This window comes from Setaria italica, chromosome II (assembly GCF_000263155.2).
Source record: "Setaria italica strain Yugu1 chromosome II, Setaria_italica_v2.0, whole genome shotgun sequence".
NCBI lineage: Eukaryota > Viridiplantae > Streptophyta > Magnoliopsida > Poales > Poaceae > Setaria > Setaria italica.
In genome coordinates this window covers 27,960,366-27,979,158 of record NC_028451.1, presented here as the reverse complement: position 1 = coordinate 27,979,158, position 18,793 = coordinate 27,960,366, and the positions used below count along the sequence as shown (strand labels likewise).

Below are 18,793 nucleotides of genomic sequence, written 5' to 3'. Positions count from 1 at the left end.
ACTTATGTAATGAGTTTTGTAAATAGTCTACATTTAATACTCCTAATTAGTACTAAACATTGATGTGACACTTGTTTAAAAATAAGCAAGGGGAACCAAACGGTAGCTCGCGACCGGCGACAAGCACGAGGCCGACATTACCAAAATTCCAGGCCCTGTGGGGCTAACTGTCAGTGACTCACTTCTGCGCCGAGTCTTGGTGCAGCTGCCCTCCGGCAGCGATCGATCGAATGAGACCTGTGCTTGAGGCTGGGACTGAAACTTTTGCATCACAATTCACAAGGCACAGCAGTAGGCTATGAACGAGACTCTGCTGCAAGTTTTCGCACAAGATCTGATGAGACAGGTCAGGATCAAACGGCAGATCCAGGCTCAGGTGCAGCTGCCATGCCAGCCACAACGACACAATTGTTGCCGGAATCAAAACGAAAACATTAATACTCAGCCTACAGGGTCGGATCAACTACCTCACCAACAACGTATATCATACACGCACACATATACATACCAATATCATCACCAGGAACACATACTCGCAGTGGCATGGGTACCTGCTTCTCGATCAGAATTCAGAAGGCATCCCTTCCATGGTGATACCTGCCCCTGTGGCCTCCGGCCAGGAGCGGCCGGGAGAGCACCGGGAGCCCCCACGGCGACATGAAGATCACCGTGGGGCAGACCTCGGCCTCCGTCATCCCGCTGCCGCGGGCGTGCCGGATCTTGGCCGAGAGCTCGGCCACCTTCCTCGGGATCAGGGCCGAGGTGATCCTGCCCCACTTCACCTTCTTGACATGGAACAAGCAGGGGGAAGCCACCTTACCATTCAGCGCCGCCGGCAGCCACCGCCACCGGGACCTCGGAGCGACCTCCTCGTCCAGGCATTCCAGTCGCTGGTACTGGAACAAGCCGCCCGTCCTGCTGCCGCCGCGGCCACCGACACTGACGACGCCGGTGTCCCGGAAGAAGCCCATCATGGCAGCTTCACTGCAAAAGCTGCAAGGCAGGAGATATAGGACACAAGACACTACAAGGAGGGTGTACACACAGACCACAAGGACGCGAACAGTAGGCACATGGAACGAGCACCCCCAAAGCTGTACCATGTTGAGGAATTAGCATGAGCGGCACTGAAACGTGGAGATAGGGACAAAGCTTGCCCTAATGCCTGATTCCTTGCATCACATGGGGCTATGGACATCCTTTCACATCCATGTCCCTACTACTACATTCACACACACCTCTCACTGTCTGTCTTGTGCTGTTGGGGTGCTTGCTTGGCATCTCGAGTGTTTACTGGGGGAAAAACATTCTTCTTGGCAGCCATGAGTCCACTGGCCCCATGCCAGCATGCACGGCGTATCATTTCGGATGGAAAGCTGGAAGGGTGAAGCATCCGGGGTAGAATTTTGTCCTTGCGCCCTTTTTTTTGACTAGTCAGGTGTTACTCAATCAGTTGTGTCTGCCATTGGAACTAGCAGGAATCTTGGCAATGATGCTCAATGGAAAGTGAAGCTTTTGTTCTAGGAGGAAGGGGATACTTTGGTTGGAGGAAAATGAAAGAATATGTGAGAAGATCATGGAGAATTCATGGTGAAGGATGCCTGAGTTTAAAAAAACATGAATGGAGGTAAAACAATTTCTCGAGTCTTCAAGAGTAGAAGCAGTGCATTCTGTTCCATATCGAAACTCCAAACAAAAATATCAACTTTTGATATAGTCAGAAGTACATTAGCAGAATCAGGGAACTCCTAAACCAGGGCTCCCTCTACCAAATATGGAGTCCAGTACATGTTTTCAGTTTTTCCGACAATCGCAAAGGCAGAGCTAATCTATTTGAATGAGAATTTCCAAACCTCCCTAACATTGGATGATCCATCAGCAACATCATTGAGCCGCTCAGTTTGCATAGTGCCTAAAGAACCAAAAGTTAGTAAAAACAGTGATTGGATACCACACAGCGTCCAGAGAAACTGTTCGTAGTCTACAGTTATGTTCCCATCAACAAAGAGATAATAACTATATATTGTTATCGAATGTTGAATATCATATTAAACACGGATAATCTACATTCTGCAACTAGTTTACGTTTAGAACACATGTTGACACCATTCGTTCAGAGTAGAAAAAGAAAAGGGGGGAAAAACTTACTCCCTCCCTTCAACAACATATGAGCTTTGGACAGACAAGATAATAAGAAATCTGACCATCGTTTGTGGTAAAATGTTAGTAGAAGTGCCTTCTCTTATACTATAAAAGTACTTAGCATAATAAATCTAGTTGATTAATAGCACTATTTCCATGTTACCAATCTAAATAGTTTTCATATATATATTAGCACTTTCTAGTTGAAAGAGTTTGATGATTTCAAAATCTAAAATGTCGTATAATTCTGTAGATTGACACATGTAGAAGAAAGAAAAAAAAACATAAATGATCACAGGCAGACATCATTTCCCAATCTTTTTTTTCACAAGTTTGCAAAACAAGCATTTGATCCTACTGGAAAAAAGCCATGGGGTACGTGGATAAAATCATGCTGATTAACAGTTCTAGACAGGAAGGACAGACAACTTACCATCTTCTTCAATCAAGCGTAAGAACTGCCTTGTGCCACCACCTACTCCAAAGTAATGCTTCTTCCCCGCCATGTAAACCACACCCCCAGGGTAGTGCAAGCACTGCAGAAGGCTTTCAGTGTGTAAGAAAGACAATATTCAGCAACCTATAATCTGGAAGAGAGAATATTCAGTAAAATGAAAAATTTGAAGGTTGACCTTCTTGATAAGCCTGTAGAGATTTGGAAGAGAAGATAATGCGTAAACAGTCTCAGCCATCAGGATGATATCATAACCATTATATGTTTTATCTTCTGTATCACCACTGTTTGTTTTGTCTTGCTTAGCATCCCCGGTAAGAAGCAGCTTATCCATTTCACTCCAATCACCAGCAAAGAAACCAACACTCCTAGATGTACATGTTTCTTCAGGTGACTCCTTGAAAAGATTGACTTTTACATTTGGTATTGTCAGGCACTTAAGCACCTCAGCATTGAAATCTTGGAAATGAATCAGACCAGCACCCTGACAGTTTTGAGTTTTGAAAATCAATATATGTGAGGAATTATTTCAATGCCAGAAAGGAAAGGATTAAGAGCAATACCTTAAGACCTGCAAAAATGCCAGGGAGGCCATGTCCACATCCAAGCTAAAGAATCAAAAGAAAATAGCTAATGTAAGTAGCGTGCTCAACACATTGGTTTCCTACTTTACAACTTCTTGTTTGAATATTTCTGTTACGAATTTTGGTCAGTGGTCACTTGGACATTCTACTGCAGATTATGAGTGCAGGTTTATTTGCTGAGTACACATGCATAACAGAGGAAGGTTATACAAAAATTAACTAGGCTCAGTAATCTCAGCAGAAAAAGAATTGAATTAATAAGGGCACATGCATAAACATGACACCTGAGAGCAAGCATCGCACCTCTAATACACGCTTGCCTTCTAGAAGCAATCTACCTTCTTTGATATCAGAATTGAGGGCCTTCACCAAGTCTAATGAACCTTCCCACAGCTTCAACCCGCCTGGTGCCAATGGTTATGCTCAACTTCACAGATCCAAATAAATACAAATATGTTGTAAAAACAAACTGTATTCAGTCTTCACCTTCATATTTTCCTGGGACCAAATCAGAGTCTTTGACCCCAAAAACATCAGATGTACTCACTCTCCCCTGGTAAAATTGAGAAAGAAAACCGGTTTATTAGTTTAGGATCATCACAAGGAGATACAAATGACCAGTGGTGTACACAGGCATGGGCCTCGTTTAATCAACTGAAACAAAATTCAAAATTTTATAAAGCTAAGTGTCTAAAAAATCATATTCCATCCTAATCTATATCAACATCGGATTAGCAACCGTAATCATATTCCAAATCTTAGACCCTGTGTTGCTTGCTGTTGCCCACCCACGATGCAGTTGCTAGCCACCCTATCATGCTCAATCAATGATAGCTTGAGTGAGTACTAGTGGTCATATAATGGACTCCCCTTTGGTCCCCTGATTCACAAAACAGGCTGAGAATAACCCATGGGATATGGGTATAAGAGCAAAATCTTGTCGAACAGCAGTAATAAACTTAACATCATAGTTGCTGCTAATGTGTTTCAGTGCAATCAGGGGGTTGGTCAGGCAACTATTCCAGAGCTTAAACAAATATTTTTCCTTTTTCTTTGGTCTAGGGGAGAGTGAAGGAGGGGAGGTTAGTGTTTGATGTCTTAAATGTTGCAACAGGGTCACTTTGTCCTTTTTTCGAAGTTTCTATTGAGTACTAAGTACAAATACTACAGGATCCAATGCTCTATTATGGCATCCTTTCTCACTTCATCCAATTGGATCTGCCGTTTTAAATTAAAAAGAAAGACACATTGAAGATGGAGGTAACTCAAAGCATAGTTGACCAATGGACAAGTCCAAAGTGCCAGTTTTTGGCATAAACACATTTTAGTGCCCAAAAGGCACATTGATGCTAAGAGCTAAGCAAAGGAAGTTTCCATCTCCTGACACTTGCATGTTCAATCAGCAGCATAAGGTAAGAAAATGATTAATACAGCAATCTAACACACTGTTTCCTCTTATCACTTAGTGGGCTAAATGAAGCTATTGGAGCATGGCAGCACATCAAATGCGATCATATCTTGAGGTGCAATCATGCAACTGACCTCTAGTCTGGGCATCAATTCAACATAAACAATTTTATCAATTCAACTTGAACAATTTTATCTATGATATAGTCTCGGTTTGGTTAGGCAGCACAATTTTTTATGCATAAAACTGTAAATTTTGTAGAACTAAAAGAGATAAACTAGCTAATAATAGTAGTATTTGTCTTCCTTTTGTTTTGATTTGCTGTCTGTCATTTGTCTCCAAACTTACTGCATACATTATAAGTTTGATCTCGATATCTTAGGTAGAGTTAATTGGAAAATACATACAGAAATTTTCCATTTATGTATTTGTTAGCCCTTGATAGCTTCTTTTGCAGTATAGCACAGTTGTCACTGGATTACACACTTACACAGTGACAGAAGCATTTCCACAAACACAAAGCAAGCAAACGAGCAAGCACATTTGCAACCGCACCTTGTAGATCGACAGGGAGTCATCGACCACCACCGGCTCCAATCTATCTGCCGCAACCGGCGACTCCTGCAAGATCACCCAGAAGAGATCGAACCTTTAATGCTATAACCAAGAAAACAAGAACGCAGAAACAGAAGCAGAAAATAGGTGGAGATGAAAAGGTACCTCGGAAAGCTGAACCTCGATGGCCGGCGGCGGCGGAGGCGGAGGAGCACCGGAGTCGAAGCCGAAGCCGAAGCCGAAGGAGGTGCCGGGGGGGTTGGAGAAGGAGAAGAGAGGGGAGGCGAAGGTGGGACCGGTGGTGGCCGTGTTCTTGGCGGCCCCCGTGTCCTCCATTGGAACAGCTGGGAACCTGCCGCGGCGGAGCTCGGCGGCTAAGAAGAGCAGGGGGAGGCGACGGCTTCGGGACGGATGGAAGCGTAGGTGTACGAGAGGTGGCGGAGGAGCGGGAAGGCCAGGGGAGGATGGCGGCGGAGGAGAAGACGGCGGGAAGATGCCGACGACGACGGCGTGGCCGGTTGCGCGCTGTCAGTTGGATTGGGCCGGAAAAGTTTCGGTTTCGTCGAGATTTTACACGGCCTGGCCCATCTAAGCAACATACGTTTTGTCAATTTAAATCCATTTCCGTACGGTACAGACCGTTTAAAAACTTTGAAAACTCTGACAAAAAACCGTAATATATGTTATAAACTCGAGTTCATTTCAAAGATTAAAAAAATGGACTTGCTAACACCTGTGCGTCCGACGTCTGGGTCTAACATCGAACGCTTTCGACCAAACAAGTTAGTTAAAGTCCAAACCATCTTATATAATACTAAAGCCGATAAATCACCGCCGATAAATCACCGCCGCAACATTGTTTTGTTCCCGCATGCAACATCAGGAGGGGTTCCAATCATTCAGAAAAGTTGCAAAGAACGGCCATAAGGTCAACCCTTAATAATAAGAGAAAGTTACAACAAAAATTGCCTCAAACCTGAGAAATTAAATGCCCAACAATAAAATCAATTATGTCTTTCCCTCAAATTTGCTCCCAAAAATCATCAAAGTAAGAGCGTAATCAGATGCAACCTGAAGTCATCGCTACATGAATATTTGAAATAGAAAATATGAAACAAACATAAACCATGGTCACAACAAGCGAAATGAACCATTGCAACATTCAAAAGTACTAGAAATATATCAAATTATTGATGCAACATTTGGATATCATCATTGAAACAATTAAACTTACCTGTTGCAACATCGACAAATCCTCAAATTTGTATAGTTCATGCATCTGAAACAAACTAAATCCATATTCACAACATTCAAATCAAACCAATGCAACATCCAAAAATGTAAATAAATTCTTTGAAATAAAAAAAGTAGCTGAAACAAATGCACGAAACATCTTAAACAAACTGTCGCAACATCAAAAAGTAAGCTTGAGGGCCAGGTTGCCCACGCTCTCGTCACCACGGTTGCACTTCAGGGTGAGCTTGGAGATGGTAGAAAAGTGTGTGCGAGGACCCAGGAGGAGGGTGGAGTTGGCATTGAGCACGGGGAGGCCTCGATGACAAGCCAATGGTGTAGACTAGGGGGAAGCTCTTTCAATCATTGGAGATGGGGATGCTGAAGGTGAGGGCAGAAGAAACTCCTTGAGAAGGTTCGCAGTGTGGTCCTTTGATCCTGATGGCTTGAGCGATGGAGGTGAGAGAGTTGCAGCACCACGGACGCGCGACTTGTGGCAGTGCGAGATAGAGGAAACGTGCCGTGAGGGACAGATGCGTGTGTTGGATTTGCCGAGGAACTGAAAGAATCCATATGTGGAGCTGTGGCGTGGAGAGAGAGCTAATGGATTGCTACCGTTGCCTGTTGGTCTAGGAGCGACGTTGATGAAATGAACAGACGAGCGAGTAAGTGATTAAGCGACGTGGGTAGATGGATAAGGATTTGCTAGTGGAGATCATCAAGTTTTTCCCGGGGATCGGACTTGCGCCAAGCGTCCGTTCAGAGAAAAAAATCCAGCATCAGACAGCCGGTGTGTAGCATTTTTGTTAAAAAAACTCACCAGTCATGTAGTTCTATCATTATATTAACTTAGAGAACTACATTCTCATTAGGTCGTGTTGTACATACATCTATAAGTCCACCAGAAGGTTTGGACAGTCCTAAATATGGGGCTGGATATTGAGACGCATCTGACATGGAAACCATGGCATAGGACGGTATAGCCTACATGGAAAGACAAAAACTAGTCGAGGATTAGAAAAGTACTCGTTGTAATAAGAGTAGAACTCCTCTAGTCGTATCTGACTAGTATTCTTGTAATCAACCGACCTGTAGTCCTGCCTCCGGCAATATAAGGTGAGGTAGGGACCCCATCCAAAGTAATTCAATCCAACCAACACACAGGACGTGGGGTATTACGCAATCTAGCAGTCCGAACCTATCTAAATTGTGTGTCCGCGTTTACCTTCAAGTTCTTGATCTCGACGAGCCTCACTAACCAAAACACTACCTTGGGCACCCCTCTTGGTAGGTTGCCAGGTTTAAACACTGAGAGCTTGAGCGCTAGGCAGGGGACCTCACTGAGAATCCACTGGCGAACTCGATAGCACAAGTCACCATCAAGCCAATTGTCGCGTTCGAAGCAGGCGCGACGTTCGTCTTCGGCTCCTAGGTTTGCGTCGCGGATGGCACTGGAAATTTCCACCACCACATTGCACTGACCCCGGAGGAGAAGCAGCAAACCATGAAACTCCAGCTCCAAACTTTGGAGGATCTCGTCAAAAATTTTGACGGATTTTTAATTTCTGACCTAGTCAGAGGCTGGGGGGACTTGTCCAAGTACAACTCGACTTTTTCCGCCAGTCGGATTGACTTTCACGAGCCGGTGCATAAGCCATTGTGTGAGTTGGATTACCACCAGAGTTGATTCCCGTTCGGACTCCGCAATGCGACCACCGTTTATCAGGCGGTCTTGTCCAGATCACAATCCAATATGGATACGATCGAGGACCTGGACTACTACTCGGATCCGGATGAGAAAACTCCTTCATCAAGTCCACAGCAGGGCCTAGTAATCACATCAACTCCCCAAGCTAGATTCATCTACTAGCCCAATATGAAGCCACCCGCTCTTGCCAAAGATGACGATTCGCACCTCGTCGCCTACCTCAACACTCTCCCGTATTAGGAGGGAGCTCCTTTATCGCTCATCAATGAGGAAGGTGGCACCACGGAGGTCATCACTTCAAGCTCAGGAAGCCACTCTCCAAAGCGAGAACTCTTCACCGTCATTACTTGACAAGAGGACGAAGAAGAAGAGCAACGAGACAGAAACCCACGACATGAGCGTCACCCGGATGACGTCTCGCACGATGACCTCACCGCCAACATTGTCGGAGAAGAGACCGAAGCTCAAAGAACTCGACGACGAGCAAGAAACACTGCAAGAGCAGAGCGCTGCCGCCATCTTGTAGCGAACCTACCAATCTGGAACTTGGATAACACCTTTGAAGCAGTTCAAATGCATCACCATCGTACTCCCCTGACTGCTGTCGCGCCTATTGATCTCATCACCCGCGCGATGCCTCAGAACAAGTACATAAGACAATTGACTAAGCTGGTGGAACTCGTTACGAACAACTCGATCAGCAAAATTCGATATAGTCAGTCCAACTCTCCCCATCCTAGCGAACTCAACATGGCAGCAGCTATAGAGGACCTCCATCCAAACTAGGTCAACTTGAAGGTGCCAGACCAAGCCAAGCTACAACCGAAGGTAGTTGGGTAGGACCCTTGGGAGGCCGTGGCCACCGTGGGGCTAACCGAGAGCCTGAACGCCCAGTAGAAGATCACCGCAACAAGATCAGCGCCAGCCACGACGCCCATACTATCATTGACGGACGGCGCCGCAAGCGCGAGCAAGAAGTCGAACACCCAGGAGATGATACTGACGGGTTCCCCACCTTCTCAAGACGTGTGAGGAGGACAACTCTACCTGAAAAGTTCAAGCCCCAGGGTATCACCAAGTACGATGGCAAGCAGGATCTAGTCTAATGGCTCTGGTACTACTCGCTGTCAGCACAAGCAGCTGGGGGAAACGACGACACCAAAGTGATCTACTTCCCCATCTGTATGGAGGCGACGCCACTCACGTGGCTCAAATCATTGGACAAGAACTCCATCAACTCGTGGAAAGACTTCAAGGTGGCGTTCACCAATAACTACGCAGGGGCAATGCAACGTCCTGGCAAAAGGGTCGACTTGTCTTAGGTCAAGCAACAAGAAGGCGAGACCCTGCGGAGCTACTTACATTGCTTCTTCGACAAGCAGACCATAATCGTGGATGTCACCGAGCACGATGTTATTGACTGCTTCTAGAATGGCCTCCACGACCACCGGATGTTTTAGGATTTCAGCAGGAGACGCCCCACTGATGTCAAATCTCTCAAGATCATGGTACAGACGTGGGCAGATGAAGAAGATAGGGAGATCGAAAGGTTCAAGTCCAATTACAACAAAGGCCAGAACAACAACAATCAAAAGAATGGTCAACGCAACGACAAGACCACAACGATCGCCCCAACAATGATAACAGAAATAACTACTTGGGAGATCACAATTGCAAGCACAAGCCAGACAATACTATTGCGGCAATTTTGCAGTTGTCTAAGAAAGGTGGAGGCAAGAATCAATACAAGCCCTTGTTCAACGAGCTTCTGAAGAAACAGTACCCATGACACCCATACCACAAAGCACTCTACCATAGATTGTTTCAGTCTATGAAGAGTCGTGAAGGACCTGCTAGATCCATCTGGCACCAAAGACAAGGGCAAGGCCAAGGAAGATGAAGACAAAGGTGATAATGGCAAGTTTCAGAACCCATCCAACACCGTCAACGTCATATTCGGTGGAACCTCGGGTACTGCTACTAAGCAGTCCCAGAAGTTTACTCTTCGAGAGATAATGTCCATTGAACCTACGATGCCAATGTTCCTCAAATGGTCTGAGGTGCCAATTACCTTCTCTAGGAAGGACCAATGGATGGTATCCCCTCGTCCTGGACCCGGTTGTCGCTGGCTCCAGACTTACTAAAGTACTCATCAATGGCGGCAACGGTCTCAACGTCCTGTTTGCCAAGACACTGAAGAAGATGGGTCTTGACGTCACTGATATGCTCACCCCAATGAACTCTCCATTCTATGGGATCGTCCCGAGCAACGCGGCTGTACCCGTCGGACATGTGGTTTTGCTAGTTACCTTTGGGACTAAAGAACACTACCGGACAGAATACATCCGGTTTGAGGTGGTGGACTTTGAAACATCATACCACGCCATCCTCGGAAGACCAGCATTATAAATTTTTGGCCATCCCGCACTACATGTACTTAGTACTCAAGATGTTGGGACCCAAGGGAGTACTCTTCCTGCGCGGAGACATGAAGAGGTCGTACGACTGCGACACAGAAGCTGTGGAGCTAGCAACAACTACTCAAGTACCAAACTCAATGATGCAAGTCTTTGCCGCATCCAAGAAGCTATGCTCGTCAGAACTCGATATTCCAGAAAAGAAGTCGGGGGCAACCAAAGTCAAGCTAGCAAGTGAAGTAGATATCAAAACCATTGACCTTGATACCGGTGATAGCTCCAAGATAACCCCGATTGGCACACGGCTGGATCCTAAATAGGAAAGTGCGCTTGTCAGGTTCCTCCGAGCCAACCAAGATATCTTCGCATGGAAACCAGCGGATATGCTTGGGGTTCCTAGGGAGTTGATCGAGCACCCACTCAACGTGAATTCAAAAGCTACACCAAATAGGTAACGCCTACGATGATTCGCCCAAGACAGAAGGAAAGTCATCAAGAAAGAGCTGGCCAAACTACTCGCGGTGGGCTTCATAAAAGAAGTATATTATCTAGAGTGGCTCACCAATCCCGTCTTGGTGCGAAAGAAAAACAACAATGAGTGGAGGATATGTGTCGACTACACAGACCTCAAGAAACACTATCCAAAGGATCCCTTCGGGCTCCCTAGGATCGATTAAGTCATCGACTCCACAACTGGATGCGCCCTCCTCTGTTTCCTCGATTGCTACTCAGGGTATCACTAGATAGCTCTCAAGGAGGAATACCAGATCAACACCGCATTCATCACCCCACAAGAAGCTTTCTGGTACACAACAATTTCTTTTGGGTTGAAGAACGCAGGTACCACTTATCAACGGGCAATCCAGGAGTGCTTCAAGAAGCAGCTACACCGCAACATGGAGGCGTACGTGGACGACATGGTCGTAAAGACCAGAAATCTCGACAACCTGATTGCGGATCTAGAAGAAACTTTTGCAAGTCTACAAGAGTTCCGGTGGAAGCTTAACTCGACAAAATGTGTCTTTGGCGTGCCTTCCGGGAAACTACTCGAGTTCATCGTCAGTCACCAAGGCATTGAAGCTAACCCCGAGAAGATCTCCGCCATCACCGATATGCATGCCCCATCAAGCATCAAGTACGTCCAAAAATTGACTGGATGTATGGAGGCCCTCACTAGATTCATGTCAAGTCTTCGAGAATGGGGCCTACCCTTCTTCAAACTACTCAAGCGGCACGACAAGTTTCGGTGGACCGAGGAGGCAGATCAAGCCCTACAACAGTTAAAGGATTTCCTATCAAAGCCACCGGTCCTCACGGCACCAAATCCCAACGAAGACTTGCTGCTCTACATCACTGCGACTACTCACATTGTCAGCACGGCGGTCATGGTCGAGAGACCCAAACCAGGCCATGTATTCAAAGTACAGCGGCCCGTCTACTTCGTTAGCAAGGTGTTGTTAGATTACAAGACCAGATATTCGTTGGTCCAGAAACTACTATATGCAATACTACTCACCTCGCGGAAGCTAAGACACTACTTCTAGGAGCACAGAAATTCTCCAAAATCAGGATGCAATAGGCAGAATATCTAAATGGGCGGTAGAACTCGAAGCAGTGTCCCTAGAATTCAAGTCAAGGACTGCAATCAAGTTGTAGGTGCTAGTCGATTTCATGGCACAGTGGCGAGAGAATCAACTACGAACACCAGCAGAGCGTCCAGAGCATTGGGCCATATACTTCGATGGATCACTCAAGCTCAAAGGTGCTAGTGCCGGTGTACTCTTGATATCTCCCAAAGACGAACAACTCAAGTACATTCTGCAAATCTTCTGGGAAGTGTCCAACAATGAAGCTGAATCCAAAGCACTTTTGCACGGGCTCCGCCTAGCAGCCTTGCTAGGAATCAAGTGATTGTTGGTTTACGGTGACTCACCGGTGGTGATCAATCAAGTCAATGATGAGTGGGATCGCCACAAGGAGAACATGGATGCATATTACCTAGAAGTATACAAGCTAGAGAATAAATTCTTTGGTTTGGAGTTCCACCATGTAGTTCATGACAACAACATCGCTGCAGACATCCTATCCAAGCTTAAATCTACTCGTGCTCAAGTTCCAGCAGGGGTTTTCTTCCATGAGCTATACAAGCCATCCATAACAGAGCTAGCACCGTCAACAATCACTGATTGAGGTCCTACCACACCAGATCGGAAGGTCATGATGATCGACGTAGACTGGAGAGTTCCCTTTATCGATTACATCAAAGAGTACAAGCTACCCTCAGGCAAGAGGGAGGTTGAACAAATCACACGGCACAGCAAGAACTATGTTCTAGTTGGAGACAAGTTTTACAAAAGAGGCGCATCATCAGGAGTAGTCATGAAGTGCGTCTCACAGCAAGATGACAAGGACATAATGGAAGAGATCCATAAAGGCATTTGCGGCAACCACGCATCCTCACACACAATCATGGGAAAAGCTTTCAGAGTAGGGTTCTATTAGCCTACAACTCTCGTTGACACCGAGGAACTAGTCCGTCAATGCCAAGGATGCCAATTCTTTGCCAAGCAACAGCACGTCCTTGCCTACAAGCTGATCACCATACCACCCTCTTGGCCCTTCACATGCTGGGGGCTCGACATGATTGGCCCAGTACCCACGACACCTGGGGGATTCAACCGAGTACTAGTGGCAATTGATAAGTTTACCAAGTGGATCGAGGTGAAGCTTGTAACTTGCCCCAAGACAGACATATTACTCGACTTCCTAGATGAAATTGTCCACTGTTACGGCTTCCCCAATTTCATTATCACAGACCTAGGCTCCAACTTCAACAATCACGAGTTCGGGAATATTGCGAGAACAGTGGAATCAACATCTGGTATGTCTCTATCGCTTATCCACGAGCCAATGGCCGGGTTGACCACGCTAATGGGATGGTACTGGAAGCTCTCAAGAAATGGCTGCACGATATCGGAAATACGAAAGGAGGCAAGTGGCTCAAAGACCTACCCTATGTCCTCTAGGGGCTCCATACCCAGCTATGCAAACCTACAAGGCAATCGTCCTACTTTTTGATCTATGGATCCAAAGCTGTCCTACCTGCAACGTCATGTGAAAATCCCCAACAGTTGAGCAATATGAGGAAGGTGCAACAGAAGAAACAAGGCATCTAGACTTAGACAGCCTTGAATAAACTCATCGTGCAGCACTCGTCCAGTCTGCAAGGTATCTTGAAGGAATCCACTGCTATCATGATCGCAATGTCAAAGAATGTTCGTTCGATATAGGTGATATGGTCATGAAGCATATCAAAGACACCAAGGGGCTGCACAAGCTAAACTCACCATGGAAGGAACCGTTCGTCATCTCTAAGATCACTGGACCTAGGTCGTATAGGCTTCAACATCTCTCTGGTGGAGATGCCGACAACTCGTGGAACATCAAGCAACTCTGTCGATTTTATCCCTAATTTAGATTTGCATATTCATGTGATGGCCCTAGTTGCAGATTTGCAATTCAATGAAGTAGTCATATTTTTATTTTAATTCGACTACTTATTTCTGCCTTATCGTGGCTTGTAATAACAAGCCTGCAAAACTCCAACGAGCTATTCAGCTCCCTGGTCTAAATCGTCCAAATATGGCTTGTAATAACAAGTCTGCAAAATTCTAATAAGTTATTCAATTCATCGGACAAAATCATCCAATCGCAACTCGCAAAGCAAGTCTGCAATAAACTTCATGAGTTAGTTAACTCATTGGATAAATCTGTCCCTCGGTGACCTGCAAAAAAGAAGCCATCAGTACCTCAGGAGTTAATTAACTACCTGAGCGACTATTCACTAGACAATCTGTCTAAGTCGCGGTTTGTAATAACAAGTCTGCAGTTTCAGGCTTTCTAGAGCGTAACATCAATACAACTCAGAGAGGTTGTAAAGATAGGCTCTAGTTGTCGAAACCCTGAAGAGACTACTCACCTAGAGGTCTACTTACCAGATAGCCTAAGTACTCGCAACCCACAAAAAGAGAATGTGATCTTAAAGTACTCTACAATGTGCATCTGATGAGGCTCACAAAAGAAGCCTTGTGCATAGACACTCACATTAATCGTACGAGCAAACATCAGGATTAATTGTGAGAAGCACTAAAAAACAACATGTCGCAAAGTAAGAAAATAATTGCATAAAAGACTTCAATATATTACAAGCATTGACAATTGTTCATTACAATACTAATATTTGATTACAATGTAGAATTACTCAAGATCTAGCTGCTTGGCTACTTCTTCATCGATGGGATCCATCTCCTGCATAATCTCTTTGAATTGCTCATCCGAGCAATCTGACGCCATCCCTTCGACAATGGGTTGTAAATTCACCCGGGGATAGAAAGACTTCAGAAAGCTCAAGACTTGCTGGGAGATAGACTTTGCCATCTTCTAAATATAGCTAGAAATCTTCTCGAGTTCATCCTTGAGTATCTCTAACAGCAGACGAGACTCTACACCTTCAACCGGAGGTTCTATCATGTCCGCAATGGGCTGGGCGGCTTCACAGATTTGCTTCAGAGCAAAGTAAGTACTCTCCACCTCTGCTTCATGGTTCTCCAAAGTCTCCATGGCTTGAACAAGGTCAGCCTCACCATCCTCGCGCATCTTCTTCTCCTTCTTAAGGTGATGCTCCAGCTTCTTCACGTGAAGAACAAGCTTGTCATGCTGGTCGGTCACACGGTAATAAGAATTTTTCCAATCCATGACCTGCGCCTCGAGATCCTTCTTGACCTTTTTCAAAGCTATACATGGATGTATAAAAAGGGTCAAAAACTTTAGAGCAGAATCAACAGACACAAAGTTGCAAGAGTAGAGGATTACCTTTGACTTTCTGGCTCAAGGACCTTTACTACCCAACAAGGTGATCCTTTTGTTTAGTACTCTCTTGAATACGATTGCGGTACTCGACGACCGTCCCATAAAATTTCATAAGCAGCTGTGAGGAGTATTCTTTTTCTTTGGTAAGCTCCTCCTCCAGCGCCTCCATGCGAAGCACTGTATCTCCATACCTTTCAAGCATCCGTGACTTGCGGTGGGAGCGCTCAATGATGTCCTGCAGCACAAAATCAGTACTGTAATGCCCCGGTCCTAAATATGGCTCAGTCCTACTCGCACGCAGAGTAAAACACGCACTCACATCAACCCCGCTTATGCTTTCGTCCTCACTTCGCGTAAAAGGGCTAACCCGGGGGATGGAATGCATTTGGCACTTGGGTTTATATGTTGGTGAAACCTACCCTCAACTAGCAAGGTGGAACTATTATCCACACATATGCCATGCCACTCACATGGGCCTCTAGTTTGTTAAATTCATCCTTAGTTGACCCGGGATGTCACAAGTACTTGTGTCAATTCATGAGCACAAATTTATTAATTATCTCCAACGAGACAAGCGCAGGAGGATATATCTCCATATAGTTGCCCAGGTGATGATGCGACTCCATCATCAGCGACACCATCTCTGTATTCAGTAATGGGTTGTCAATCAATTGGATATCTTCTAGACGGATTTCCTTCTCAGCTCCAGATTCTGCATGGCATTATCCTTGCAGCACCAAGGCATGACTACTTGATGGCCCAACCATGTCAGCTTCCATCGCCATGGCTTCTAGATCTGATGCCATTTCAGTTTCTACAATTGGCTCGGGGGCTACAGGAGAGGCCACAACGCCAGGAGTAGTCACTGGGCCCTTGGGCAATGGCTCGGGGGCTGGCATTTCTACATTTGCCACCGACTTGACTACCTTGTGCATCAACGCAGACTGCACCCGGAGTAGTTGTTGTCCCTTCAGGTTACTCTTGAGGTATGAGGGTTGGCGGTGCTGAGGCAAGATCTTTTGTTGAGGGGCCAAGGCCATCACTACTTGATTTTTTGCTAGGCCCCGACAATTTCATGTCCGAGGACTTCCTACAAAACCAAGAATTCACAAAGTTGAGTAGCGAATACAACGCGATACAATAAGTAGTCGCGAGAGAACCAAAATTACCTGGATGATCTTTTCAACTTCAACTTAGGCTCTCCCAATAAGCGCAAGGGCTTGATGCTCGGGGAGGGTACCTTGAGCGCGGTCTGCTCCTCCACAATACGAACTTGACCAGCTTGTGGTATTCTCTCTGGTCTTTGAGTTGTTTTTGTGCCGGCAGGGTCCACCATTTGACCAGTTGAATGGTCATCAACATCACCGTGAGATGACAGACCATCGTCAATCTCAATGACTTCAATGTTCACTGGCGACCTATCTTGAGCAGCCAAAGCAGCTGCCTTCTCCGCGTCCGTCACCAACTCAATCGCTTGCAAACCACCAGTATCATCTAAATTAGACATGGTGGTGACATTGGAGACACCTTTTGGGAGTATATGACACTTAGAACCTTGTCCTTCCTCATAGGAAATTACCTTGGGGGCACATTATCCGCAACGAGGGATTTCTTCATGACCCATTTCGCAACAATGGTCTGTTTCTTCTTCGGTGGCAGAGGGATCACGACTTTAAGCTCATATGTAGCCAAGCGCTTCTTCGACCCAGAGGATGATCCATCCTTTACAGATGGTCTTGCAGATGGTCGGGCCTCGACTTCATATTTCTCCACGGCATCAGAACTAGTGCCGCTAGAGGACTCGACTATTTCCTCCTCCTGGTCATCACCTCTCATAGATTCACGTGTAAACACGCGAGGGGCAACATCACAAGCATCTTCAGATCTGGGAGGAGGAGGGGCGAAGAAGTACAAAACAACATCTTCCTGCAAAATGAGACAAGTCAGTTGACTAGGACATTCAAAATAAGTAATCAGGGGCTAAGGCCACGGGTACTTACAGGCTCCAACGTCTGTGAGGTGCTGAATTTCCACACAATAGTGGGGATCTCGCTCACGTTCTTGAACATTCACTTGAGCCTCGCCATGACTTCATCCGTGTTGATTTCATCAAAAGAGAATCTGGATGGATCATCAAAGGCCTATGTACTCGTAGCCTAAGTGACAGCGTTGCTGCAACGGTTGAATCCATCACTTCATAATGCTAAATGCGACGCTAATACCAGTCGGAACTTGTTCCTTCAGATATGCTATCCGCTTCGCCAGCTCGGATACTTGCAGGCAATCGCCATGCTTTGGCTCATCAAGACATTGTTCCATGAGGGACGATGCCCTGTTAATTTGGGTAGCTTCGGATTATGATTGCCAATGTAGCACCACTTTTCCTTCCACCCGGCATTGGAGTCTATCAACTCATAATCCAGATACTGGCCGCTCGCTATCTCTCGCATCTAGATCTCAGCGCCTCCAACCAAGAGAGTATGATCTTTTGAGGGTTGTGGCTTCACACAGAAAAACTTCCGGAATAATTGAAAGTGCAGCTTGATCCCTAGAAAGGCTTCGCAAAAATAAACAAAGATTGCAGTACGGAGGATCCCATTGAGGTTCAGATGCACCAACTCCAATTTATAGTAATCAAGAAGACCCGGAAGAAATCACAGGAGGGCAATCCAAGACCTCGCTCGTTGAAGTTGGAAAAAATTACTGTCTCATCAGGATAGGTCTCAAAAGGGCAGACGTTGCCATATGCTGATCGTCAGTTGATGAAGTCATGATCTTGGAGTAAATTAGCGGCTACAAGCGCCTTGATATTCTTCTCCTTCAGATTTGACCGCTTCCAAGCACCGATGGATTTGGCGGAGCAGTCTGATCGGTTTTTCCGTACTTGGGCACCGACAACTGCGGTTCCTTTTTCTTGTCAGATCTTTTCTTCTTCTTACCTTTGCTCGCTTTGGATGCAGCAGCTTTCTTTCCCATCTTTGACGTCATGAACATTTCTAGTCGCATACGCTTGGGGGTTGCGAGGTGGGAGGCAGCGGCGCTAGTGTTTGAAGATTGAACAGTGGTGGCGGCTCTAGGGCAATAGTGTAGAAGATGGAAAGACAAATGGCAAAGGTGAAACAAAAGAGATAACTTCCTCCATTATTTATAACAATGGCACAATAAAAAAACTGCACAAATGAAGAGTTTTCAAATCAAAGATCCCCAAAATTTCGGACACCTGATTGGCAATTACCTTTATTTCAGGAAGAGATAAGATCTCCTTCCAGAGATGGTCACGTTGATCAAAGGTTGACCCTTATAGCCACCAAACTAGTCGGCTAAAGGCTTGGGGCTGTGTGTCATGTGTCCATCGACCAAAAAGTTTTTTCTATGGGTTTTAAGGGTAAAGTGATGCAAATTACAGACTGATCCTCAGCCTGA

General features: G+C 45.7%; 2 protein-coding genes across 2 annotated transcripts; both read right to left on the bottom strand.

The window, feature by feature from the left end:
- Positions 1-262: 262 nt before the first annotated feature.
- Positions 263-1,482, bottom strand: LOC101777097. The gene has a single exon (XM_004956589.3). It carries the CDS (start codon positions 1,101-1,103, stop codon positions 570-572), a length of 534 nt encoding a protein of 177 aa, XP_004956646.1. The 5' UTR covers positions 1,104-1,482; the 3' UTR covers positions 263-569.
- Positions 1,483-1,626: 144 nt separating this feature from the next.
- LOC101776680 (histidine protein methyltransferase 1 homolog) lies at positions 1,627-5,689 on the bottom strand. The gene is made up of 8 exons (XM_004956588.3): positions 5,309-5,689; positions 5,144-5,209; positions 3,667-3,733; positions 3,484-3,584; positions 3,160-3,204; positions 2,775-3,080; positions 2,576-2,678; positions 1,627-1,912 (listed from the first exon to the last, which is right to left on the bottom strand). Exons 1-8 carry the CDS (start codon positions 5,477-5,479, stop codon positions 1,830-1,832), a joined length of 942 nt encoding a protein of 313 aa, XP_004956645.1. The 5' UTR covers positions 5,480-5,689; the 3' UTR covers positions 1,627-1,829.
- Between the last annotated feature and the right edge of the window lie 13,104 nt (positions 5,690-18,793).